Source organism: Salvelinus sp. IW2-2015, linkage group LG22 (genome assembly GCF_002910315.2).
Source record: "Salvelinus sp. IW2-2015 linkage group LG22, ASM291031v2, whole genome shotgun sequence".
Classification (NCBI taxonomy): Eukaryota; Metazoa; Chordata; class Actinopteri; order Salmoniformes; family Salmonidae; genus Salvelinus; species Salvelinus sp. IW2-2015.
In genome coordinates this window covers 9,537,701-9,564,722 of record NC_036862.1, presented here as the reverse complement: position 1 = coordinate 9,564,722, position 27,022 = coordinate 9,537,701, and the positions used below count along the sequence as shown (strand labels likewise).

General features: G+C 41.5%; 2 protein-coding genes across 5 annotated transcripts in view; both read left to right on the top strand.

Moving 5' to 3' along the window:
• The window catches only part of LOC111949414 (echinoderm microtubule-associated protein-like 2), a 31,245-nt gene extending 16,727 nt beyond the window's left edge, over positions 1–14,518 (top strand). Inside the window, exons 2-22 of one of the 3 annotated variants that reach the window (XM_023966549.2) lie at positions 1,460–1,666; positions 2,205–2,337; positions 2,570–2,674; positions 7,088–7,110; positions 7,852–7,981; positions 8,703–8,852; positions 9,710–9,779; positions 10,092–10,202; positions 10,387–10,482; positions 10,717–10,851; positions 10,937–11,036; positions 11,219–11,373; positions 11,631–11,756; positions 11,934–12,065; positions 12,300–12,367; positions 12,543–12,631; positions 12,821–12,918; positions 13,020–13,107; positions 13,194–13,289; positions 13,700–13,830; positions 14,022–14,236. In XM_023966549.2, coding sequence (XP_023822317.1) covers positions 1,460–1,666; positions 2,205–2,337; positions 2,570–2,674; positions 7,088–7,110; positions 7,852–7,981; positions 8,703–8,852; positions 9,710–9,779; positions 10,092–10,202; positions 10,387–10,482; positions 10,717–10,851; positions 10,937–11,036; positions 11,219–11,373; positions 11,631–11,756; positions 11,934–12,065; positions 12,300–12,367; positions 12,543–12,631; positions 12,821–12,918; positions 13,020–13,107; positions 13,194–13,289; positions 13,700–13,830; positions 14,022–14,147 — 2,369 coding nt within the window. In that variant the 3' untranslated portion in view covers positions 14,148–14,236. Of the gene's footprint in view, positions 1–1,459; positions 1,667–2,204; positions 2,338–2,569; positions 2,675–4,268; positions 4,377–7,087; positions 7,111–7,851; positions 7,982–8,702; positions 8,853–9,709; positions 9,780–9,933; positions 9,949–10,091; positions 10,203–10,386; positions 10,483–10,716; positions 10,852–10,936; positions 11,037–11,218; positions 11,374–11,630; positions 11,757–11,933; positions 12,066–12,299; positions 12,368–12,542; positions 12,632–12,820; positions 12,919–13,019; positions 13,108–13,193; positions 13,290–13,699; positions 13,831–14,021 lie in introns of those variants that run through there. The other 2 variants (XM_023966551.1, XM_070434006.1) reach the window with 2 other exon arrangements.
• A 5,614-nt stretch (positions 14,519–20,132) lies between these two features.
• The window catches only part of LOC111949726 (G-protein coupled receptor 4), a 49,926-nt gene continuing 43,036 nt past the window's right edge, over positions 20,133–27,022 (top strand). Inside the window, exon 1 of one of the 2 annotated variants that reach the window (XM_023967076.2) lies at positions 20,133–20,458. The gene's annotated coding sequence lies outside the window, so the exon portion shown is untranslated. Of the gene's footprint in view, positions 20,557–27,022 lie in introns of both variants that reach the window. The other variant, XM_070434003.1, reaches the window with a different exon arrangement.

Sequence of the window (27,022 nt, the reverse complement as noted above, 5' to 3'; positions counted from 1 at the left end):
AATCTTGTTGGTAGTACTGCATATCCTCCAAAGACACATTAATCTAACAATGTTCTCTTGGTCATTTGAATGGCATCAGTGGTGTAAAGTGCTTGAGTAAATATACTTTAAGGTACTACAGTACTTAAGTAGTTTTTTTGGGTATCTGTATTTTACTTTACTATTGATATTTTTGCAACTTTTATTTTTACTTCACTACATTCCTAAAGAAAATAATGTACTTTTTACGCCATACATTTTCCCTGACACCTAAATGTACTTACATTTTGACAGGAAAATTGTACAATTCACACACTTATCGAGAGAACATCCCTGGTCATCCATACTGCCTCTGATCTGGCGGTCTCACTACACACAAATGCTTAGTTTGCTGGAGTGTGCCCCTGGCTATCTGTCAATAAAAATAAAATAAAATGGTGCTGTCTGGTTTGCTTAATATAAGGAACTTTAAATTATTTATACTTTTACTTTTGATACTTAAGTACATTTTAGCAGTTCCATTTACTTTTGATGCTTAAGTATATTTAAAACCAAATACTTTTAGACTTTTACTGAAGTAGTATTTTACTGAGTGACTTTCATTTTTACTTGAGTCATTTTCTATTAAGGTATCTTTACTTTTACTCAAGTATGACAATTGAGTACTTTTTCCACCATTGAATGGGATATGACGATAACAAGCACTGGAATTTTGTCAAGTGGCAAACAGTCGTCAACTCAACATTATAATGTATGTACAGCATTCTGTTACATTGTCACAAAATCTGTTTTAACTGCATTGTTTTGTTGAAAGACATTTGAAAGAATTGTCAGACCTTTCAGTTACAGGGCATCCTATCTGATATTGCACAGTTAAGCATTTGAGCTGGAACAGAGGATTAAATTGGACTGCCAAATGATGTCATCCCAGTGAAGGACGAGAGGTTACGGTCTAGCTGGCGAAGGTGCATAATTGACATCAGAAATGACGTCATTGTTTTCGCACTATTCACTGAGTTTTTAAAGTACGACGCGTGACATGGTTCAACGCGCAAATAAAATCAGCACAATATTATTTTTCAAATTGCCGCCGGAGCTAGAACTGAGCTCAGGTATAATGTGCTAATGACAACACATAAAAGAGTAAAGTCTTCAAAACGGGGTTGGCCTCAATTTTGTTTGAAGCAAATACTGCTTTTCATTCATGTCAGAACTGCACTGTAATTTTTGTTCTTTGCTGTAGGAATTTAAGACCAACATATTGTTTGTCAAGGAAATAGCCTAGTGTAATCTTTATTAGCAAAAACTAACACATAAAGCTTGGAGAATTATGCAAATTCCTGCTTTTGTACTGGGTGAACAACAAAACATCTTTGTTCCATCCCCCTGACACCATCTCTGTCTCTGTCCGTTTTTCCTTCTCCCTCTCTTTCCTCTCTCCCCCTCCCTCTAACTCCCACTCTCTCTCCCTATCTCTCAGATGACAATGTGTCTGCGGGCAGCACCATGGAGGTGGACGACCGCCTATCGCACCTGGAGCAGCGTGTCCAGTTGCAGGAGGATGAGATCCAGCTGCTGAAGGCTGCACTGGCCGACGCGCTGCGCAGACTGGGCAGCTGTGAGGAGCTGACTCAGCCTGGGGCCGGCGCGGGGGGGAGGAGGCCTACCTTGGCCGCACCCACCAAGGGTGAGGAACTGGGAGGCTGGGACCACGTTAGACCAACGTAGTCTCGTCAACATACAGTACTAGCTGTAATAGGAGAGTCTAGAAGCTTCTACTGAGGAGGTTGCATTATAAACCTGACGCACAAGGCGTGGAGAGTGTTGGTTGCCAGCCAGGGGAAATTGTTTTAAGATGTTCATACCCAGGATAATTTAGCTATTTGATTTGGAATTTTAGGACCCCTTAAAGTATCAAAAATATATATACAAAACTTATTTGATTAAACATTTAATTTGGCCCAAAGAAACACATTGAATAAAGAAAGTCAAAAATATATAATTTAAGAAAGTTTGTTCTGAAGTGTCTGTCCTATTTCTGAGAGATATAAGAAATATCAGGATACAATTTATATATTTTTTACATGTATTTAAAGCTTGCAATGGAGAGATACACCATGTACTGTATGTAGTTTTTGGTAAGAATTTGCACTGTTGATTTGTAAAAACTTCAACAACAAAGGTCTGTTTACTGAACCATTCTTCTTTCCCTCTTTTGATGCCAGTGCGCCAACTCTTGCAAGCCTTACCATCCAAGCCTCTCACTCTCAGCAATGGTTATGTCCAGCAGAAACATATGGGGGGATACCCTTCCTCTCCCTCTTCTCCCAAAAAGGAAGTGATGCTGTCCATCAAAAGGTAAGACATCCAAATGTGTGGATCTAATACTGTTTTTCTTGGTATCCTTCTATTTTGCATTTCCAAGCCCTTCCTTAGGGTGGCAGTGTGGCGTTGAATCTACAGTCTGCACTGCAAACTTATGACCGGAGACATTTCATATCCCTCTCAATATCCTTGTTCACTCTTCACCCTCCCCCTCTTTCCACCTCTCGTCTTTTTCCTCTCCCTCTCACCTATTCTCCCCCACCAGGAAGAGCATGTCGACGGAGCGTCTGTCCACGGTCAGGAGAGAGATGGTGTCTGACAGCAGAAGCAGAACCACCTCGTCAAGCAGCTCCACATGTGGCAGGAGCAGGTGATTGTCTGATACAGCACAGACACCGCTAACCCCCTAAACACAGACACTGACTCAGCTAACCCTCAAAACACTGACACACCAAACACTCCTGCTCCATCTGTCTAACTGAGAGAGCATAGTGTGCAGCCAAGTAACCCTCTGACTGACAATGATGTAGTCATTGACCAGAGAAGACCAAAGCAGCAACTTAGCGTTGCATTCTCACATAAGTTTATGCTTAGGCAGCTCGGTGTTACAGTTAACTATGATTTGTTCCCCGTTAGCACACATCAATGTCCCTCTTTTATCCACAAGACATCTGTGTCCGTAGCTCACATCTGTGTTAATATACAGTACCAGTCAAAAGTTGACACACCTACTCTTTCCATAGTTTTTCTTCATTTTTACTATTTTTCTACAGTGTGCAAAGTTGCCATCAAGGCAAATGGTGGCTACTTTGAAGAATCTCAAATATAAAATATATTTCGAATTGTTTAATACTTTTTTGGTTACTACATGATTCCATGTGTTATTTCATAGTTTTGAAGTCTTCACTATTATTCTAGAAGGTAGAAAATAGTAAAACATAAAGAAAAACCTTTGAATGAGTAGGTGTGTCCAAACTTTTGACTGGTACTGTACATCCATGCATACCTTATACATCTGTGAAGTCTACCCAACATCTGAGAATGGGTATACAGCTCATCTCTGATCTCTGAGGAAAATATCAAGACAGCTTGTCACGTCCTGAGCAGCCGTAACTGTCTCACTTGCCAGATAAAGTACCCTTTCTTTCTCCCTGTTCGATCAGACAGGTGACATATGGTGTGGGTCTGTGTTCTTCTCAGCTATTCCTCTGGCTGACGTATTCTGAGAGTAGAGGTGCCAAGGTCTCAGGGGGTTTTGTTGACGTCCAATTTAGGACACTGATCGTTGTTTTTAACCTCTTGCTGTTCAGATCAGATGACAAATGATCCTTAAACACTTGTGTGAATGCACCACTGATGCATTGCTTTGTAACACCGTGGTGTTGTATTTCTACGGAGAGAGCAGGTGAATGGACGCTGGATGTTTGACTGGCTTGAATCATTTAGACCCCTGTATGTGTAATGTCTAGGGAGGAGAGGAGACGGTTGGAGGTCATATGACCTCTCTATGTCGTCTACATACATATAGAAATTCAGATCTACTGATGTGTTTTTAACATGTACTTCCATAATTTTAGTCCGGTGCAGTGTTATGTAGGCTACTGTATTTAACAGCATCAGTCGTTTAATAAAGGAAGATGGAACAGTGTATTCACAGTCAAATGCATGGATGGTTGATTGTACCAAACAGAAACCCCCCACACCTGCTCATTGTTTGAATAGCAGATAACAAGATCTGATTGGTTTTATGGAGGTGCTATTAAGCTTTGAAAGACAGATGGATACAGTCAGTCCGTCCACTCCCTCTTCCCCCAATGAGCTCACTCTGCTGAGGGTGTCAAATTTCAGGGGCTTAGGTAACGGAGGTGTGGTTACAGAGCAGAAGGGAGGTCCAGCAGAGTCAGGAAGTGCCTCCCCATTGGTGGAAAAAGTGCCCAGACTCCGGACACAGCTAAAGTTAACTGAATCAACAAGGAAGCCTGGTAGTTGTCGACAGGGTTCTGTTGTGTGAACCGCATTGCCAACACCGTGCTGTTACCTAACGGAAAAGTTACCATGAAGAGATCACCCAGGTAAATAAATACGTAAACATTTTGCAGTTAAGAAGGTGATTGTTTGACAAGCCATTTTGGGTCGATGGATAGTTTTTTCCAACAGGAAGCAGTAACTGTTTTTATCTTATGTAGGACCTTTTGATGCGTTATCTTTCAATGGGGTTTGGGGAGGGGCAGCAAAGAAACAAGGCCAGAATGATGCAAAGACCAATTGCGATTTACAACAAACTAAAGCCATAGATAACATGACTAAGAAATCAAAAGAAATGCAAGTAACGTTACTTTCGTACTGTACAAAGACCTTTCCATTGTATCGTCTCTTTAAGAACATAAGTGTTTGCATGGGGGAGCTTTGCTCTGGGGAACCCAAGGGAACATTCTGTCTTATCACTAGGGTTCTCAGCTGTAAGTATTGGCCATCAGCTGGGACCATGTGAACGGCAATCCCGACGCACTGTTTTACGTTTAGAAACGTTAATAATTATCGCGTGCGATACAGTTTTAGAAACACAAAGCCCTCTACTTTAACATCACATCAAAAGAATTTCACAAATACAAAAATATACACTTACTGTACACTGTTTTAACCATTTGTAACACAGTTGCAGCCCACTTTTTTCTCCAGTTGAAACACTATTCTGGCGTCCTCCTTCCGTTACTCACAGGTGTTCGGAGCGTGCTAGATAGCTAATTAGCACAGGTGGTCGCCTCTGTCTTCCGTAAACAAGCGCCGTGTGGGAACTCTAACCATATAAAGGTGTGTAGTTAATTTAACCTTTTGTTTAAAATAATAATAATCAAACCGATATGAAAGATAAGGTCCTTATGCTTCCAAAACTGTACCGCAAGCGATGCATGCTAATATTCAGACCGAGCGTCGGGACTCTAAAACCCTCCCCGAACGGAAGATACCTTTGTGAATATGCACTAGGGTTAGCGTCAATGAATAGGCTAAGGGGAGCTCTGTCCCATTCCAGTTTTAGGCAGATCCTTTACGAGTTTGCATTACGGATGTGTGAGTCAACAAACCAAAAAGAATGGCCATTTTTCTATCTGTGGTTGATTTCCCCCCCTTGCTGTTGCAATGTTTCATTGGGATTGTGGGTGGATGGGTAGCTTGTTTATCTGGATTACGGATTCCTCTTGCTCTGCAGAAGGACTGTTGATTGGCACTCTTGCTCATCCACATGCATTAAACATCTCGACTGAGGCACCCTGATTGCAGACTGGCTTGATGGGATAGCTGAGCCTGAGGACGAGGAACAGATTGCATGTATTTGAATGGGAAATTTGATTCAGGGGTCTGAGTGTATGCAAATACTGGTTGAGGAAGAGTGAATGATGTCATGTTGGACCACTTTTCTATCTCTTGCTCTTTTTAAAGGAGATGAATCAGCAATCTGTACCTGAAGTCGACTATGGATGTATTTGCATATTTTGTTCTCTGCATTCGGGTAGCACCTGGAATTTACTAGGTAGGCCTAATGATGGTAGGTTATAATGGGTACTTTAGTATTTACTTCATAGATTTCAACATTAACTTTCTACCAAATGGTACAGTGTTTCTTGTTTTGAGGAACCTTAAAGAAATAAACTGCGTTGTCGGAGGCCTTTCAAGCCACACCATTATTTATCTCTCTGGCCTTCCTGTTGCCAGTTCCCATCAAGCCTGGCTTTAATTAGTGGTTTTGACTCTTTCAGCGGCTCTCATTGGACACAACAGGGCCTCTCCTCTTTTTGAAAAGCCGCATGCAGGGAGACAAACAGGCCTTTATGTGGCTACTTTTTAAAGAGAGCCCTTCCCCGACTGTCTCTGTGGTTGTCCCACAAACAACCAGGCTCCAGATATAATACACTGTAGTGAATGAATGCTCAGCCAAAGACAGAAACATGAAAGCCTCTCAGTTTACTTGTACTTCTTCCCTCAAGTTTTCAGTCTGTCGATCTGTATTGGATCTTAGTGTGTGCTATGCCTTGCGATTAACCAAACTGGTATTTGCCCATATGTACTACTAATACGGTTTCAGTTTGAAGCATGATTTAATGAGACAAGCTGTCAAAGAAAGTAATCTGCAGTAGTATTGTAATTGTATCCAGTCTTCCTCCAAACTGAATAACCTACTGCTCTATACTCTCGGATTAGTTAAAATGCACAGATTGGCAATTAATGTTCCTCCTAGACTTTTCTCTCTTATCTTACTTACCATCACTCCTGTGACTGTGTTGCCATGGTAATCTCAAACTGTCCTAGCTAGGCAACCTTTCAGTGGCTTTGACAGAAACTCATTGCTTTTCAGCTGATGTAGGGGAGTGCTGAAGAGGCCACCCGACAGGATATTGACTGTCTGTGCTGTCTCTGTCACTCTCTCGTGCTCTTTATTTCATTCTCTATCACTCTCTCGTAACTGGCCTTATTTTCCATTTCATGGCACGGCACCAGTTGTATTTTCTGTATCATGAATACAGTAATTTCCCGTCCGCATTGTTTGAATACTGTATTTAATGTTTGTTGTCTATATGTTCTACAGTATGAACTACTACTTTTAATATTGCAGACTATTTGGATAATGCTCACCGTGCATTCTGGCGCAGGTAGATGGGTTCTAGTGTAGATAGAAAAGTCAGAGGCATAAAGGATGAGGTCACTGAATAATTTAGTCCATTGCAGCAACACCATGAGTTTAAAAACGGCATCTCAGAAAATCACTCTTCTCTTTTTCTCGTTTCAGCAAAGAATGCGCCGTCAATGCAGGTACGTCTTAGCACGGCAACAGGCCTGCGTGTGATTCCTTTACCATACGCGGAACCCTTTTATACCTTATACCCCCTTTTTATACCTCAAGCATTGGCCAGTTTACTACACAGGAATCCATGAGCACTGAAGTACAGAATGAACATGTCCAATAAACAACAACCAATAGCCTGTCTGTTATTGTTGGGGTTGTGTTCATTTTTAACAAGCCAATTACCTGCATTTTCCCTTGTCCTCTCTGAGTGCTTGGGTAGATGATTCGGGACCACAGAGCTGCATGCTAAGAGCCAGAAAGGACAGCACACTGCTCCGTTAATGAGCTCAATTGACTGGTGTTATGGCAGCAGCCACAACACTATAATGCCAACCAGAACCGCAATTTGTTTTTAATATGACGCTATGTCAGCCAAGAGAGACCGTATTATGGGATGCCCTGAGTTATTGTAGTGCCTCAATGTCATGTTTTTGTGCAAAGCTTCAGAGCCGTTTGAAATGACATACACTGAAGCTGTGTCTTTTGCCATCATGCTTCAGTGATTCGGCGCACAAATCCTACCTGTTATATGGTTGAGGGCACAGACTTTGTTGCCGTGCTTATGTACAAAAGACTTAAATTTCACTATCTACCGTTCATGCTAGCAAGGAACGGTATAGATAGGAAGGGTTTCACCATTAAAAAAAACAATTTCTCTCTCCTGCAAGTTCTTATCTCCCTGTTCTCTCCCCCTCTCCTTGTATCAGAGGATGGCTATGTGAGGATGTTCTTGAGGGGTCGGCCAGTCACCATGCACATGCCTGACCAGAAGAGGGACAGCTACAGACTGGACCACAAGGGTGCGCTGCCTGAGCACAAGCTCAAACTGCAGTGGGTGTATCCTTCTGTCGCTGACAAACAGAGAGTAGTGCTGCAAGGCATACAGGGGTGTATTCACTACGAACCAAACGGAAAACAAAACAGGGTGTAACCTACCTGAACTATTCCAACATAAGCTTGTTTTTGTTGCTTTTTTCCCCAGTTTGCTAGGGTTGGAGTAAGGATTACACCCCAGATGAGGCAGGGAAAGCTTGTGATGGACAATGGCTGCAGAAATATATTTAAGCAATAAGGCCACGGGGGGGGGGGTGTATATGACCAATATACCACGACTAAGGGCTGTTCTTAGGCCCCACGCAACGCGGAGTTTGGCCACATACCACAAACCCCCGAGGTGCATTATTGCTATTATAAACTGGTTACCAACGTAATAGAACAGTAAAAATACATGTTTTGTCATACCTGTGGTATACGGTCTGATATACCACGGCTTTCAGCCAATCGGTGTTCCGGGCTTGAACCACCCAGTTTATAATGTGCATTTGTGAAAGAACATTTCAGTGCTGCAGTACTGTCATCACACCTGAATATAGTACCACATTACTATTTTTATAGTTGATTACTTGTGTGTGAGTTTATGGCCTCTGGGGAGTAACTTCTTTGATTTGTATTGTACTTCCCTTCCATAAGTTCTGAGATTGCATCAGCCTCCTACTGTTCAACAGTATAATTGTTCAGACAGGATTACTGTTGTGGTCCTTAACCCTCGGTTGTCCAGGTATGGGTACAGGGGCAGAGACTGCCGCTCCAACCTCTACCTGCTCCCCACCGGGGAGATAGTCTACTTCAATGCCTCCGTGGTGGTGCTCTACAATGTGGAGGAACAGCAGCAGAGACATTACCTGGGCCACAACGACGATGTCAAATGGTAAGGCTAGTTGGTGTGCTTGGTTCAGCAGCTCCACCACCATAACCTTTTAAGATGAATGGTGCAAGCAAGCAACTTTTCTTCAGGAATTACATTTTTTTCTTCTTAGCCTTGGCTCCTGATGGTGACGCCCCACTGCATTTAGTGCAGCACATAATAAGCTATGCAAAAGGCAAGATGTGTCATCTGGAATTTATTTAGCTAAATGTGATTGCACACTAGATGGCATTCACAGTTTTGTCTGATAATCATCAGCTATCGTTTGATTTAAATCGGGGCAAGGTAGTTTTGCATTTTCCGAGGCTAACTGCCAAGAACTTCCTTGAATGACACATTGATTCAGAATAAACTTTATTTAAATGAGGTCCTGTTTGAGGCTTAGTGTCTCCTGTGCAAACAAAGGTTGGGCTGGTATATGTTAATGTCCTACTTGCACAGTATCATTTTCATACATGTTGGGCAATAGCTAACTCTTTGATACACCTGACCAGAATACTCATTCATTTGTATTGTGAACAGTTTTTAGTGTGGCTATAATAATGTAGAATTTATCTTCAAAATGTGCAAATGTGTTCATGAAACTATTACTTATCACAACACTAATGCTTCAAGGGCTTTTCATACCAGTGTATTTGTTGTAGGGCCTGTTATTTGCTTTTTGAAGTATCATTGACTGTTTGTTTATTTCATGGGTCATTAATAAAGGGCTGAATAAATGAGTTGGGCTGTAATGCCGTCACAGTCGTTGTATACAGAGACGGGGAAAAATACACAAGAATTCCCCAGAGGACAGTGGGAAAGGTTAACTTGGCCTTATGACTCGCTACATCACTGTGCCTGTACTGTCTTCCCGACAGCTTAGGCATCCATCCAGACATGGTCACCATAGCCACTGGACAAGTCGCCGGAACCTCCAAAGATGGCAAGGTACATTTTAAAATCAACGATTTTCTTCAATTCTGAAGGAATGACCTCTTATTGGAATCGTATGTGGGTCACAGTAGTATGTATGACTGCAGTGGTTCCAATTTCTCTCTCTCAGACCCACTCTTTCTCTCTCTTTCATTAATTTCATTATCAGCTGTTAGAGGGCAAGGTACATTTAAAATCAACAATTTCTGAAGAAATGACCTGTTATATCCTCTTATGGCCATCTTATATTGTATATTATTTATATGTCATTATAATGCATGACTGCACTGTATCCAATTTCTTTCTCAAACCCACTCTCTCTCTCAGCTGTTGCCTCCTCATGTGCGTGTGTGGGATTCGGTCAGTCTCAATACCCTGCATGTCATTGGGATGGGCGTGTTTGACCGGGCAGTCACCTGTGTGGCCTTCTCCAAGTCGGTAAGCCCTCCCCAACCTGCTTACAGACCGAACTTTGAGAAAGTCATTATTTAGTACTTTGAAAACATGTTCCATGACAATAGCCAGCATGTATATGTTAAATATCTATAAATTGTCTGAAACAAATAGAGCCATTTATTTACATGATTACGTAAGCCTCTGACTAATACCTGTTCTTCAACAGAATGGTGGTGCTCATCTCTGTGCCGTCGACGATGCCAATGACCACATCCTGTCTGTGTGGAACTGGCAGAAGGAGAAACAGCTGGCGGATGTGAAGGTGATGAAGCCTCAGACTTATCTACAATATGCATGAGGAGAGCTGCTTTATTTGGTATTGCATGGTATATCACTGCAATAAAGACTAGTCATGATTGATCACTGATCATAAATAAAGAAAAGTGAAGGCGTCAGCAGTGTAGGCCTCGGTATGATTAAGTGTTGTAGTCTGTGGTGCAATCAGTCACCATCGTCTGCCAGTTCAGGGGTCTAATTCTCCTGTCATCCCCTCCAGTGCTCTAATGACTCAGTGCTGGCCGCAGCCTTCCATCCCATGGACGACAACCTGATCGTCACCTGTGGGAAGTCCCACTTGAACTTCTGGACCATGGACGGAAACACTCTCACCAAGCGCCAGGGGCTGTTCGATGTATGTGGATGAGCGAAAGACAACTTAACTTCTGCCTCCTGTTAACGTTTTAATTATAACGGAACTGTTAAACCTTTTCTTCCAGAAAAACGAGAAGCCCAAGTACGTGCTGTGTGTGGCCTTTGCTGAGAACGGAGACGCCATCACAGGAGACTCCAGTGGAAACATCTACGTCTGGGCCAAAGGTCTGTTTGAAGACTGTAGCCTTCTCAGCCACTGTAGCTTAGTGCTCTGCAACCAGTCGTTCAATTTACACATCCATTTCTTATATGAAAGCAATTTATTAAGAAAAAAAGTACACATCGCAGAAGTCCACCTCACGTCCCGCCTTGAAGCATATTATTTGACAGCGGTTTGTGATTGACAGGTGGGAACCGGATCAGCCAGGTGGTGGCGAAGGCCCACGAGGGCGGGATCTTCTCCCTGTGTGTGCTGAAGGATGGTAAACTGGTGTCCGGTGGAGGGAAGGACCGCAGGATGGTGCTTTGGGACCACGACTATAACAAGCAGAGTGAGATGGAGGTGAGAGAAGAGGGTGTGGATGACTCCGAAGGATGAGTAAACCTTATGCAGATAAGGACACACTGTACTCTTTATGACCCAAAATCGAGACTGCTGAGCTCATGGCTTCCCTTGACTTTTCCCCTTAGCACATAAAAGTTACAAAGACCAAGTGTTTAACTGTATAGGTGTCCTTTGGGCAGCTGTAATTCTACTTGAGAATGACAGATGAGATGTATAGTTTTATGCTTGTTGCTGTCGTGTGTCCTCTTTCTCAGGTGCCTGAGGCGTTTGGGCCAGTGAGAGCCGTGACTGAGGGGAAGCAGGGGGAGCTGTTAGTGGGGACCACCAAGAACACCATCCTTATAGGCTCATTCCCTGAAACACTCAACCCTATAGTACAGGTACACAACCTGGCAATTGCCAATGTAACATATCAGTAGGAAGTATGTTTTTACCTGTAACCCCCATATTTCTCTTCTCTCCCTTCCTCTTTTACCGTTCTTCCTCATCTGTCTCATTTTGCTTTTTCTGTACATGCAATACCCTTTATCATCTCGCCTTCTCTCTTAATCTCTCAGGGTCACACAGATGAGCTGTGGGGTCTGGACATCCATCCTTCCATGGAGCAGTTTGTGACTTGTGGCCAGGACAAGCAGGTCCACCTATGGGACACCAACTCCCATCAGCCTCTCTGGAGCAAGACCACCGAGGTGCTCAATCTTCCAACTCTTCTCTGTAGCTACTCTCCTTTTGAATATACACCAGCTTCAAGAGGAGAGTTGTACTTGGTCCAGATCCGCACTTGGTTACCTTGCTGTAATGACAAAGGCACCTGCAACATCTAGCTTAGTGAATTTACATCAGTCCATAGTAGTTGTCCTGACTTGTATGTGATGGGCACCATGTAGCCCTGTTGATCCTCCATGTCTCCCTCCATCTTCCAGGACCCAGGGCGCTCTGCAGGGTTCCATCCCAGTGGAGCTGTGCTGGCAGTGGGGACCATGACAGGAAGGTACTTCAGATCCTCACGCATTGGCTTGACAATCATCTCTTATTGGACAATGAAATGCTAACAGCACAATTTAATTGGACAGGATGAAGGATTTGGTATGGAATTTGATTACATAGTATCAGTGCAATGACACCATCAAATAACCTCTCCTATACTTTCCTCATCCTGTCTGTAGGTGGTTGGTGCTGGACACTGACACACAAGACCTGGTGTACATGCACACTGATGGCAACGAGATCATCTCTAATGTCAAGTACTCCCCAGGTACCGTGCAAGAGTCATTTCCAATATTATAAATCCCACCTTAAATATACACGTTGTTTATGGCTCCAATAAGTGAAATCTCAAATGGCTGGCCATCTGTCTGAACTGAACGGTACAGGATTATACAGTGTTCTTATCCACCTCCTCCTACATCCACAATCACAACTAACCTAACTCTCCTGCTCTCAGACGGCAACTTCCTAGCCGTAGGTTCCCATGACAACTTTGTTTACATCTATGCCGTGACGGAGAATGGCAAGAAGTACAGCCGCGTGGGGAAATGTACTGTAAGTAATAAAGACAATCCCATTGATGGGAAATTAAATCCCTGTTTTAAAAACTATTACACTAACATTTTTGTGATTTTGTTTATTTATTTTCCTCATAGGGTCACTCCAGTTTTGTCACCCACCTGGATTGGTCCGTCGACAGCCAATACATTGTAACCAACTCAGGAGACTACGAGATCCTATTCTGTGAGTCTCTTTTGTCCAAACGGATAACTCTGTCTATAACTATAGTGTTGTGGTACATTCAAGCTTATCTTCTGTTTGTGGTAAAGGGGAAGCTTCCAGCGGCAAACATGTGACGAGCATGGACCTAGTTCGTAATGTGGAGTGGGCAACCTCCACTTGTGTACTAGGCTTCAGCGTCTTTGGTGAGTCACCACTTCCTGTTTCACTTGTGATATGGGGTAATGATGGCAAAACCAGACTGTAGCTTTATAAAGACAAGAAATGAAACTTCTATGCGTCATCTGTAACTGAGTTCTTTAAACAGTCGGTTCAGGTCACTCTAGAAATTGGTGATTGTGACAGCAGTCAATCATTTTAAAATGGAGCTGTTAGTCTTTGCAGTTGTATCAAGTGGGAGTCTATATTGTTTCCTGCCTTTGGTTTGGTTCTATCTAGTGGAGTAGTAGAGTGTTTACTTGCGTTTACCGTCTACCCACTTTTGCGGAAGAATGCTTTGAAAGTATAAACACGTGACTTTTTTTTTCACCACGACTGGCGATCACAGTTTATCCAGCTATTGTTTCTTTACCACTACATCGCTGGTTCAATCTAGGTGTTTGGCCCGACGGTGCTGACGGCACAGACATCAACGCCGTGTGCAAGTCACATGACTCCTCCCTGCTGGCCTCTGCTGACGACTTTGGCAAAGTGCACTTGTTCTCCAACCCCTGCTCCCAGCCAAGGGTACGCTTGTCGTCATTTACATCTTATATGCTTTTATATTAGTGTTTTCACTTAAATTAACTTGTTTGCATCTAAACATATGTAAGTTAATCATTCAGGGGACATTTGACGGAAGTGGAAGTTAGGATTTGCCCCTCAGTGGATGAATTATGAACCTTCTCTTTGTTTGTCTCCCTTGTCACGCCATGCAGGCCCCGAGCCATACCTACAGTGGCCACAGCAGCCATGTGACCAATGTTGCCTTTCTCCACGACGACAGTCACCTGATCTCCACTGGCGGGAAGGACACCAGCATCCTCCAGTGGGTGGTCGCCTAGACAACTCTGCTGCATCAGTCTCCACCGTCGCCTCCTGCCCTCCAGAGGGCAGCACTTCTGTGCCTATAAAAACACCCACTTTAACCCTCTCCTCTCTGCACTCCTGTTTGTCTGATGGTACTGTCCTGAGGTGCCACTAGGTGGGGCACTGACTTCAGAGAATAAGCATGTGAGACTATTTTAAGGCTATTTAAACACAGTTGTAGCTGCTATTTATGTTGCTAAGGTCTATAGAAGTATATCTGAGTGGCTGTGCTATTCTAATATTAACTGTAATGTGGTGTGGCACCTACAGTAGCACTTGAAACATATTTAGGACTGAGTTTAAGCTGTGCATTGCCTTCATTTGTTTAATAAAGTTTCTAACCCGATCATGTTTGAATATTCTCTGATACTGTATTTAAAGAGCTATCTATCAGAGGCAGTGACTCAAATGGTGTACTGCGACTTTAAAAGGTAGCGCTAAATAATCATGTTGAATGTAATGTAGAATTGCAAACATTTTGGGTCTTCTGACTTGCTTTGGAGCTACCGGTATGTAGTTGATCATCTACTACAGTATACTCGTATCACTTCCTACTTCCTGTTCTCTGTAGACTGTCGACATGCTGACGACCATAGCATCCCTTTTAACCTATTTGTTTGAAGGCTCAAGGTCACCTGTTATTGGTCATGAGGCTGCTGTGGAGATGACCTGTCAACACGTGTCTGATTAGCAAGGAAGAAGGTCATAGTAAACCTCAAACAGCATTAACATCCTATTTTTGTTTTGCCCTCTGTGGTTCAATCATGTGGATGAAGTCGTGTTTTTTCCTGTAAATCCTAGGTAAACAGACAATGTCCTTGATCATTGTCCATTTGCAATCCTATTTTACTCAGTACTTCAAAAAAACTTAGTCATAGTTGGTAAATACACTTTCAGGTACTTTGGTGTGTTTTGCACCAAAAACCTCTGCACTCCTACTTACGCATCAAAGTAATTGCTGTCCCGCTTAAAAGTAATCTGTCAGCTATTCAGAATACCTCACTCATCATTTAACAAACATTCCCGTGTGTTACTGAAAACAAACACGAAAATGGTGGTGCAAGTGGGTTGACTGTCTACATATAGCAAACGCTGCCGTACTGTATTATGTAAAACGGATCTCTACAAACCCAACCTCAAGCATGGAGGTTAGTGGATTTTAATCTTCAAAGAGGAAGTGCATATCTTGGGTAATTGGTTGCTGGGCAACAGCTGGGTTGATGCTGCTGTGTTGACGCCCTGGCGTGTGGGAACACTAATCTGCGTCTTTCCAGGCCGCCTCAAACTGCTCCCTCCCTGGTGCTCACACTCACTGAGGTTGGGGGGTGGGGTAATAATATCGACTTCTTGGGAGATATCAAAAGTTATACAAAATTACTAACATTTCTAGAGTGGAATTAGGCAGATGAGACTCCCAGCAGCTGTGCCAAGCAGCCACTTGAGTGGCTTTTTTGTGTTTTCACTCAAAGATTAAAGCCCAGGCTCAAAATAGAACCACTCTAGTACTAGGAGGTCTAGATCTTTTACCCCACCTCTTCCCCTTGAAATTCCCTCTAAGATTGATGACAAAAATGTAATTCTTTGTGGTATAAAGGATGATTGAGCAATTATGAGTAATTTGGTTACCATGAAGTAGGTCTAAATGTTTTGAAGTGCTTGCTGCTTATCAGCTGTCAGAATCGAGTACATCAAGACAATGAAGGTAAAATAAATTGAAATAAGATTTAAATGACTTGTATTAAGCCTTTTTTAAGGTTAAAAGAAGCAAAATGATCTACCAATGACGTTCAGATCATTTAGCTTGGCAAGAAAAGAAAAAACAAACACACCAAAAAAAACAAGTGATGTATTACTCTATATAAGATTGCTTACATTTAACTTTTTGCAGTGTAAATAAATCTGAGTTGCTTTTCTCTACTGTCTGGACCATGGGCTCAGAAAGATTCATTACCAACAAATATTTATCCATATTAAGCTCTAATACTAAACAGTCTGTGATAAACATAAAATATTCCAGGTTTAGGCATGAATCCAAATCTAAAAACTAACTGAGGATGACAAATATAAGAATGCAAATGTAATGCTATGCCTTTTTGTCTCAATTCACTGCAATTGGCTTGTCCTTGTTTCTTTTAAATTCTTTTGAAAACGTGTATTTAAAATTACACTGCAAGGTGCCTGTTGATGAAGAATTGATGGATTAACATTTGTAGACCTAAGAATGGCCACAAGGGGATTATGTCTCCAGTCCAATATCTATAAGGTGTGGTGCCTGTAGGATGTCCAGTAGTAATTCAAGTCAATAGCCAATTTGGAGGAATCATTGACCGGGTTGTCTCTTGAAACATTCAAGACCAGAATATTTCTGATTTATATCTCTATATAAATTATTCATATCCCTGTATAAATAGAATTAGAATGAAATGAGTCCTCTTAAAACAAAGTAAAAATTTTTAGTGGGAATAACTGTTTGATGTTTACCCCTTAGAGATGGTGATTCAGGACAGAAAATAAGCAGATGGGCCAAAACAGATTCCAAGTAAAACCGCAGCGGGTGGAAGAGTTTGACTCCGGTCTCCCACAGAACATAAAATGACGCTAGATATCTATTTGATTCTTTGACACACGTCTAGCCTGTGCTGAGCCTGTTTACCATACTTCTGATCACACTGTTCCCTTAGCCCACCACATGGAGAGAAGCCATCCTTTCTCCTCTCAACAAGGACCATTTAATTGATCACTTTCCAATACACAAGACTGGGAAGGCTGATACGGCATGTCTTTCTCTCTGGTCTTGTGTGGAGTATTTATGTTGGCCAGCATGAATCAATCTCCAGCTGGATATGCAGAAGAGATACACTGTGATTCCTTTTCCATTTGTGGCTTGCTTGTGAATTGTAGATGCACACTCACTTATAGCCCTGACATCCCATCAGACTGGATGAAAGACTAATTGGATCTCACACAATCACAGCGTAAACTCACAGGTCATGTGGACAGATGCAGGGATGTAGGTTCTACAACACACCCTAGTGACCACTGATATGGAAAGTCTACAGTGGGGTCTGAAATTACTGACAGCCTTGATAAAGATAGGCAAAAATGACTGTTTAAAAGAAATCATTCATATACTGAGCTATACACTCAAAAATATTTGGGATTATATAATTGTATACTAATACAATTGCGCAGAGAAAGAGATTTTGTTTAACCTTTAACCTCTAACCTCTAAATTGTTGTTAATCTAACTGCACTGTCCAATTTACAGTAGCTATTACAGTGAAAGAATACCATGCTATTGTTTGAGGAGAGTGCACAATCATGAACTTGAAAATGTATGAATAAACCATTTAGGCATATTTGGGCAGTCTTGATACAACATTTTGAATAGATGTGCAATAGATCATTGGATTAGTCTAAAACGTTGCACATACACTGCTGCCATCTAGTGGTCAAAGTCTAAATTGCGCCTGAATAATTCATTATGGCCTTTCTTTTGCATTTCAAAGATGATGGTACAATTTTTTTTTTTTTAAACATGTTTTTTTATTTTATCTTTTACCAGATCTAATGTGTTATATTCTACTACATTGATTTCACATTTACACAAACTTCAAAGTGTTTCCTTTCAAATGGTATCAAGAATATGCATATCCTTGCTTCAGGTCCTGAGCTATAGACAGTTAGATTTGGGTATGTCATTTTAGGTGACAATTGAAAAAAAAGGGGCAGATCCTTAAGAGGTTTTAACAAGTAATATTTTTTTCTCTCAAAAAGGTAGTGGTCAAAATTATTGACACCCCTAAAGATTCTTATAAAATAAAGTAGTCAAAAGTTTAGTATTTCGTCCCACATCCCATATCCCCACGCAATGACTACATCAAGATTGTGACTCAAACTTGTTGGATGCATTTGCAGTTAATTTTGGTTGTATTTCTAATTATTTTGTGCTCAACAGAAATAAATGCTAAATAATATAGTGTGTTATTTAGGAGTCATTTTTATTGTAAATAAGAATAGAAATTGTTACTAAACACTTCTACATAAATGTGGATGCTATTATGATTAGGAATAATCCTGAATGAATCATGAATAATGATGAGTGAGAAGGTTACAAGGGTCAAAGATCATACCCCTAAGACATGAAGAGACACAAACACAGGCACAGACACATGCATACACACACACGATAACATACACACTATACACACACGTACTCATGGATTTTGTGTTGTGGATATGTGGTAGTAGAATAGTGGCCGGAGGGAACACACTTGTGTTGTGAAATCTGTTGTGAAGTACTGTAATGTTTAAAAAAAATTATAAACTGCTTTAATTTTGCTGGACCCCAGGAAGAGTAGCCGCTGCCTTGGCGCAACTTTTTTAATGACGCTAACTTTTTATTCATCAATCATGACAGTCAGCCTATGCTATGAAGTCATGGTCAGTATAGGCTGTTATATCTCTGTACAAGAGACTACAGCATCATTTCAACATGTGTTTTTTGTTTATGATTACAGATGCTTGAAGGCATCTGGCTGATCGGAATCAAAGCTTGGTGATGCAGCAGTGTGCTGTCCAACATTTTGTTTACAATTTGAGTGTATTACTGGAAAACTGTACTCTTAATAACATGCCCAAAAATAGCCTGGTTTTGGCCTGAGTCAAACCCCAGGCCGAAACAAAAAGACACAGCTAGGAATGTATGTCCAAAACAAAAATGAATTGACACTACAGGGATCCATAAATGCACAGGTGTGCTTTTGAAGTGGAATGTTGATGGGAGGAGCTCATATAGAATATGGAAAATAATTTTTTTAAATTATGGTGGAAAAACTTGCATCTAGCAAACAAGCATATGATCTGACGTGGAAATCTGTATAGGCTACAATGCATTGCTTCATAAGCTATTGTAGGTTGGTTACTATGACACCAGAACTGCATTTGACAAACCCCTTGCCTTTATCTGTCTTGTAGATTCTAATTCTCTGGGCCCTGGCTATCTATCTCTGTGTCTCTTTGGAGGTTTAGTTTTATCAGAGCTGTTTGTGCTGTGCATTTGACACATTCCATTTGCCACAGTAGTGGGTCGGCAGAGCAGCGTGGGGTACACAGCGTGGGGTACACACCTCCCGCTCTCTCTCTCTCTCTCTCTCTCTCTCCCTCTCTTTATCTCTTGAGTTCGTCTGGTGTAACACATGAAATGGAGCTATGCACCGTAAAATGAGGAAGATGGCTCTTTTAATGGACTGTAATGACTGTTGTTGCTAGGATAGAAGCCTTTTAGTGTGATGCACGGAAAGAGGGGCCGTGATTTCAACATGTTTCATTTCACATTGGATCCCTCTTTTGATGTTGACCATTACTTTACAAGAATTTATGTCTTGTTCATGGCAGCAATTTAATCACTATCTCTCTCTCTCTACCCCCGCCACCTCATTACATAAGTGTTGGGATAACAGCTTATTTTAAGTATCCCCCTGTTGAAGTGAACCTGTAAATATTCCAATATTATGAATATGTCAAGAATGTGAAGTACTGTTTTCATTTAAAACAATGCCCTGGGATCCACCCTGAAACCCTATCTTGGCTGTGATGGTAACATCCTTGTTTAGTTGTTTTTTTCTCTGTTTATTTGAGGATTTTGTTCAGGGAACTTAAGAACTGAAACAATCAATGGCAATATGTTTTGCCATATCGAGTTTTAAAATCAACCCAAACACTTTATAGTGTTAGAAATAAAAGCTAAACGGTATTTCCAGCTCTCTAAAAAAATCACACGAGTGTAATTTCTCACCTCCACTGCTAGGATGGGGGCCTTTAAGTGTGATGTACAGACAGAGGGGCCATGATTTTAACAGGTTTCATGGCATCAATCTCTCTCTCTCTCTCTCTCTCTCTCTCTCTCTCTCTCTTCTCCCTCTCTCTTCTCTTCTCTCTCTCTCTCTCTCTCTCTCTCTCTCTCTCTCTCTCGCCTCTCTCTCTCTCTCTCTCTCTCTCTCTCTCTCTCTCTCTCTCTCTCTCTCTCTCTCTCTCTCTCACACACACACACGAACGCACGCTCTCTCATATACGCACGCACTCTTTCTCGCGCTCTCTCTCTCTTCACTCTCCATTCTCGCTATCAATAACTTTTTGGGGTTTTTCACAGAAGTTAAAGAAATGTAATGTCCGATGATAAGCATCTGATTGCAAATATGAAGCATTCTGCCAGATAGAGACTACAGTGTGGCGATTGCAGACGCGTACCTTGAGTGCACTGTCCCAGTGGCGCCATCCACATAAGGTGAGCAAAGCAGAATTCGACATAGCGCCGTACTCAGAGGAGTGAGGATTACACCGTTTACTCAACGAATCAGTTCTACTACGGACAATATCGCGAATGTAAGTGTTTCACCTTGTATTTCATGTAAACTATAAATGCCAATTAAGACTTCAGAAGTGCGCGCGCCTGTTATCACCTGCTTGACAAAGGATGGGCATTTATTTTAGGCGCATGTTTTGTACCATAACTACATTTATCATTGCCTTTTTTTTATTAGCTCTCTGTTTTGTATCTATCTATCTAATCTATTTAGAGTAGACCTATCGAAAGTAACGTACGTAATAGTGTGAATTCCTGATAAGATAACATTTACAATTGTTGATGGGTCTCGTGAAATGTGAAAATTGAACGGCTATATTGGCAGCATTTATAGTAACTTCATTTCACTAAAGGTTTTACTATCTCTACCGCGCCCACTTATTTGACAGTAGCAAAGCAGTTCATTGAATTGCTCTCCTGCTATAATAAATACTCTTCCAACGAGTATTAATGGAGTCAATTCAATGCACATTGGGGGTCTTTTCTGTAAACATTCAGCACAATGGAACGTCTGTTCCTCCTTCAGAATTCTCCCCATTGGCTGCATTGATGGTTGTGGTATTTACAGCATAATCTCACCCTTTAAAGACTATCTGTTTTGTATTCAACTAATCCCCATTTCTGAACCAGTAGGAACGATCACCCTTTAACTGTTTGAGCTGCTGATCTTTAAGACTCACATATGACAATGTGGTTTGCTAAAAGCTCTGGAATTATTTACCCTGTCTTTTAGACAGTGTTTTCTTACCAAACCGCTGCAATTAACTGCGAACGCTCACTTCCCTTGCTTTTGTAAGCCATTTATTAAAACATTCTAGGCCTGTAGAAGTGTATAATCTCCAGTAGTTGTGCGTGTGTAAAATCAGTGGGTAAGCCAAGACAGAAAAAAAGCCATATTACACCCTATGTGTTGTGATAATTGTGTTGTTTGCTCTAGAACCTGTTAGTTCATAAGCCTTGCAAGTTGCCACCTTGATATACAGGCCTAAGGCAGAGACAATAAAAAGACACAGTGGCAGAATAAATTCAACCACACCTTTGTTTCATTTCAAAACCGCAGCAACATCTGTCTGGTGGTGTCCACAAAGCATACAGTTACATGAAGCTGGCTGCAACCTGGTCTCAGAGCGTTTTGTATTATTCTGTACGTAAATCTGTGGTAATACATTTAGTATGCTTTGTTTCATTTCATATGGTATGTATTAATTTGTGGATGTCCATCACCCATTTCACATGATATGTTACGAATGATAATTCATAATATATGTTACAAATTTGCAAAGAAAACTACAGTCGTGGCCAAAGTTTTGAGAATGAGACAAATATACATTTTCACAAAGGCTGGTGCCTCAGTTTGTATGATGGCAATTTGCATATACTCCAGAATGTTATGAAGAGTGATCAGATGAATTGCAATTAATTGCAAAGTCCCTCTTTGCCATGCAAATGTACTGAATCCCCCCAAAACATTCCCACTGCATTTCAGCCCTGCCACAAAAGGACCAGCTGACATCATGTCAGTGATTCTCTCCTTAACACAGGTGCGAGTGTTGACGAGGACAAGGCTGGAGATCACTCTGTCATGCTGATTGAGATCGAATAACAGACTGGAAGCTTCAAAAGGAGGGTGATGCTTGGAATCATTGTTCTTCCTCTGTCAATCATGGTTACCTGCAAGGAAACACGTGCCATCATCATTGCTCTGCACAAAAAGGGCTTCACAGGCAAGGATATTGCTGCCAGTAAGATTCCACCTAAATCAACCATTTATCGGATCATCAAGAACTTCAAGGAGAGAGGTTCAATTGTTGTGAAGAAGGCTTCAGGGCGCCCAAGAAAGTCCAGTAAGCGCCAGGACCGTCTCCTAAAGTTGATTCAGCTGCGGGATCGGTGCACCACCAGTACAGAGCTTGCTCAGGAATGGCAGCAGGCAGGTGTGAGTGCATCTGCACGCACAGTGAGGCGAAGACTTTTGTAGGATGGCCTGGTGTCAAGAAGGGCAGCAAAGAAGCCACTTCTCTCCAGGAAAAACATCAGGGACAGACTGATATTCTGCAAAGGGTACAGGGATTGGGCTGCTGAGGACTTGGGTAAAGTCATTTTCTCTGATGAATCCCCTTTCTGATTGTTTGGGGCATCCGGAAAAAAACTTGTCCGGAGAAGACAAGGTGAGCGCTACCATCAGTCCTGTGTCATGCCAACAGTAAAACACCCTGAGACCATTCATGTGTGGGGTTGCTTCTCAGCCAAGGGAGTGGGCTCACTCACAATTTTGCCTAAGAACACAGCCATGAATAAAGAATGGTACCAACACATCCTCCGAGAGCAACTTCTCCCAACCATCCAGGAACAGTTTGGTGATGAACAATGCCTTTTCCAGCATGATGGAGCACCTTGCCTTAAGGCAAAAGTGATAACTAATTGGGTCAAGGAACAAAACATTGATATTTTGGGTCCATGGCCAGGAAATTCCCCAGATCTTAATCCTATTGAGAACTTGTGGTCAATCCTCAAGAGGCGGGTGGACAAACAAAAACCCTCAAATTCTGACAAACTCCAAGCAAGAATGGGCTGCCATCAATCAGGATGTGGCCCAGAAGTTAATTGACAGCGTGCCAGGGCGGATTGCAGAGGTCTTGAAAAAGAAGGGTCAACACTGCAAATATTGACTCTTTGCCTCAACTTCATGTGATTGTCAATAAAAGCCTTTGACACATATGAAATTTTTGTAATTATACTTCAGTATTCCATATTCCATACATCTGACAAAAATATCTAAAGACACTGAAGCAGCAAACTTTGTGAAAATAAATATTTGTGTCATTCTCAAAACTTTTGGCCACGACTGTATATGTTACAAATTTGCAAAACATATGATATGTTACAATTTCTAGCTTGGTGCCTAGCGTTAGCTAGCTGGCTAACGTTAGCTATGCTAGGGGTTAGGGTTAAGTTTAGGAGTTAGGTTAACTGTTTAAGGTTAGGGTTAAGGGAAGGGTTAGCTATCATGCTAAGTAGTTGCAAAGTAGCTTAAAAGTAGTAAGTAATTGAAAAGTTGCTAATTAGCTAAAATGCTAAAGTTGTCCATGATGAGATTTGAACTCACAACAGAACTCACAACATTTGGTTTGCTAGATGTTCGCAATATATCCCCACCCATCCACCCCGACCAACCACCCTACATTTGTTTTTACCTTAAGTAACCATCTGTCTTATGTAACAATACCAAATGTAACATATCATACTAATTTGGGTATCTCGGATTTACATTTACTATGTTACGTCTAGTCTATGAGACCAGGCTGGACCTACAGCTCGGTCAATCAAGTTAATGTTTCCGACATTTTCGCAGTACTAAACAACTATTGATGTAGAACACAAGTGTTACCATAAGTCGCAAAGAAATAAGGAGCTGCCGCCACTATTCCAGCACCATTTCAACTTCAACATTTCAACATCATCAAATCACCTATGCTTAGTCTAATATAGGGACAACTAAAAGATTCCATAACAATTTAGTCCAATTAACGTAAGCTGAATATCATGTGACTGTCCATGGTATGGATTTCTGTGTGTGTGTGTGTGCGTAAGTAGAAAAAACATGTTGACTCACTCTATTTGTAGAGAAACGGAATGCCATCCTCCTCTCTTTCATGTTGCCAAAACAATCTATGACTATGTCACACAGTACATACGGTTTTAGTTTTTATTGTCCTAGGCTACCTGCCCAAAATGCTTGCTCGCTAGCCTAACTTCCAATCATGGGCAACGATGCGCCAGCTAGTTAACATTAGCCTACTACATCTAGCTACATATTGAACTTCCATTCTTTCAGGCCAGAGGTACAATGTATGAATTTATGGTTGGATCAGAATCGCCGTTATAATCATTGACTAGTACAGAGAATTAAGTAAAACCACAAGTCCAAATCCCTATCTCCATACATGGCTAAAGCTAGCTAGCTAGCTACCCGGAAGACAACAACACAATGAGATGCTACAATTCAAGTAATTTTTTTGTCAGTAATATTTGGCTTTTGATGTGATGTTATTGGTGTGAAGCCAAATCCAAGCTGGCTACCCTTGACACTTTTTGGGGGGGTGCCAGGACCATTCACAGTTGAGCTCACTCAGTTTAGCTGAATGCTGATTGACTATTATTGTATAATTTTCTTATCAAGAGAGGCCAAATGCTCGCTGGCTTCCCTTGCATTCAATGATACGGGCGGCAACAATATCATATTCTTTTTGACCCGACAGCATCAAATAGATACACATAGAGAGACAAAGGGGCGCTGTTTCGCTCACTCGGATGCTTTCTCCAGTGGGATACATTCAGCATCTTGCGAATTGAAGGACAATTTTGAAACACAGAGAGACGAACAATAAATTATTTTATGTTTTTTCTTTTATCTTGGTCAATTTTGTGGGAAAGCCTGGCTTCCCTGGGCATCCATGAATACACGCCACTAATACTCTCCAAAATACCTCATATTGTTTAATCGAGTGCAGCCGTTCAAACCACAGGGATAGATCAGCGGTTTTGCTCATTTTAAAATTTGTTCCCTTACCTTGAAAGTGGTCTATGGACAACGAATGACTGCAATCCACACTGCAAACAATTAGCAACATGAGCATTGTGGGATTAATGTTGCAGTCACTCCTTGTCCATAGACTGGAAACAAATATCTAAATATGTAAAAATGCTATCCCTTTAAAGTACAGTACCCTTCTTATACACTCAATGTGTATTGGGTTGCATGCTGGCACCACCGTACCTACTGTAGTGTACTGGACCCATTGAACGGGAGCTATGGAGGGTTTTACTGTCTCATTGACTGCATTTTCATGGCATCATATTAAATCATGTCCACACACAATGGCTGGTGGATGATCTTTTCCAGGTCAACCACTCATGAGGGTTCAGTAGCTAGTCCTCCTGCCTCTGCATGCCAGCTTGCGTGCCTGTTTCTCTGGGGCTGGGTCCTCAATATCCAGGGTCACTGAAGGGGGAAGCCCTAACACGTTTAATCTAGCCGAGCTAGCACCGCGTAATTGCTCACGGTCTCACACAGGGGAGGTGTGATAAGCATGGACACTTAAAGCTGCAATATGTAACTTTTGGGCGACCCAACCAATTTCACATAGAAATGTGTTTTATAGATCTGTCATTCTCGTTGAAAGCAAGACAAAGAAGTGGTAGATATTTTCTATGTGCGCTATTTCTAGGTTTCCCGTTCTTAAGTTTCATTTTTGCGTCTTTTACTTTAGGTTTTGTACACCAGATTTTGTACACCAATATTTGTAGTTATGGAAAATATATTTCACAGCGGGTTTAGATGGTACTGTCACGCCCTGACCATGGAGAGCCTTTTTACTCTCTATTTTGGTTGGGTCGGGTGTGACTAGGGTGGGTGATCTAGTGCATTTATTTCTATGTTGGCCTGGAATGGTTCCCAATCAGAGGCAGCTGTTTATCGTTGTCTCTGATTGGGGATCATATTTAGGCAGCCATTTCCCCACTGGTTTTTGTGGGATCTTGTTTGTGTGTAGTTGCCTGTGAGCACTCCATGGCTTCACGTTTCGTTTATTGTTTTTGTGAGTTTCCTTTATTAACCTCTCTTGGGTACGTGAGATGTTAGCGTCCCACCTCTTCAACAGCCAGTGAAACTGCTGGGTGCCAAATTCAAATACAGAAATACTCATTATAAAAATTCAGAAAACAAAACATATTTTACATAGGTTAAAAGATTAACTTCTTGTGAATCCAACCACGGTGTCAGATTCAAAAAATGCTTTACGGCGAAAGCATACCTTAATATTATTTGAGAACATAGCCCAGCAGACAAATCATTACAAACAGTAACCAGCCAAGTAGAAAAGTTACACAAGTTAGAAATGGAGATAAAATGAATCCCTTACCTTTGATGATCTTCATATGGTTGCACTCAGCAGACATTCATTTACTCAATAAATGTTCCTTTTGTTCGATAAAGTCTCTTTATATCCAAAAACCTCCATTTTGTTTGCGCGTTTTCTTCAGTAATCCACAGGCTCAAACGCAATCAAAACAGGAAGACAAAAAAAATCCAAATTCTATCCGTAAAGTTCATAGAAACATGTCAAACTATGTTTATATTCAATCCTCAGGTTGTTTCTAGCCTAAATAATCTATAATATTTCAACCGGACAATAACGTCGTTAATATAAAAGGTAAACAAGAACACACTCTCTCGGTCTCGCGAATGAAAAAGCTCTGTGACACTTTAGGGTCCACTCATTCAGACTGCTCTTACTTCCTAATTTTTCAGAATACAAGCCTGAAACAGTTTCTAAAGACTGTTGACATCTAGTGGAAGGCATAGAAACTGCAATTTGAGTCCTAAGTCAATGGATACTGTAATGGCATTGAATAGAAAACTACAAAACCCCCCCCCCCAAAACTTTTCGCCTGCCAAATCAGTTCTGTTATACTCACAGACACTAT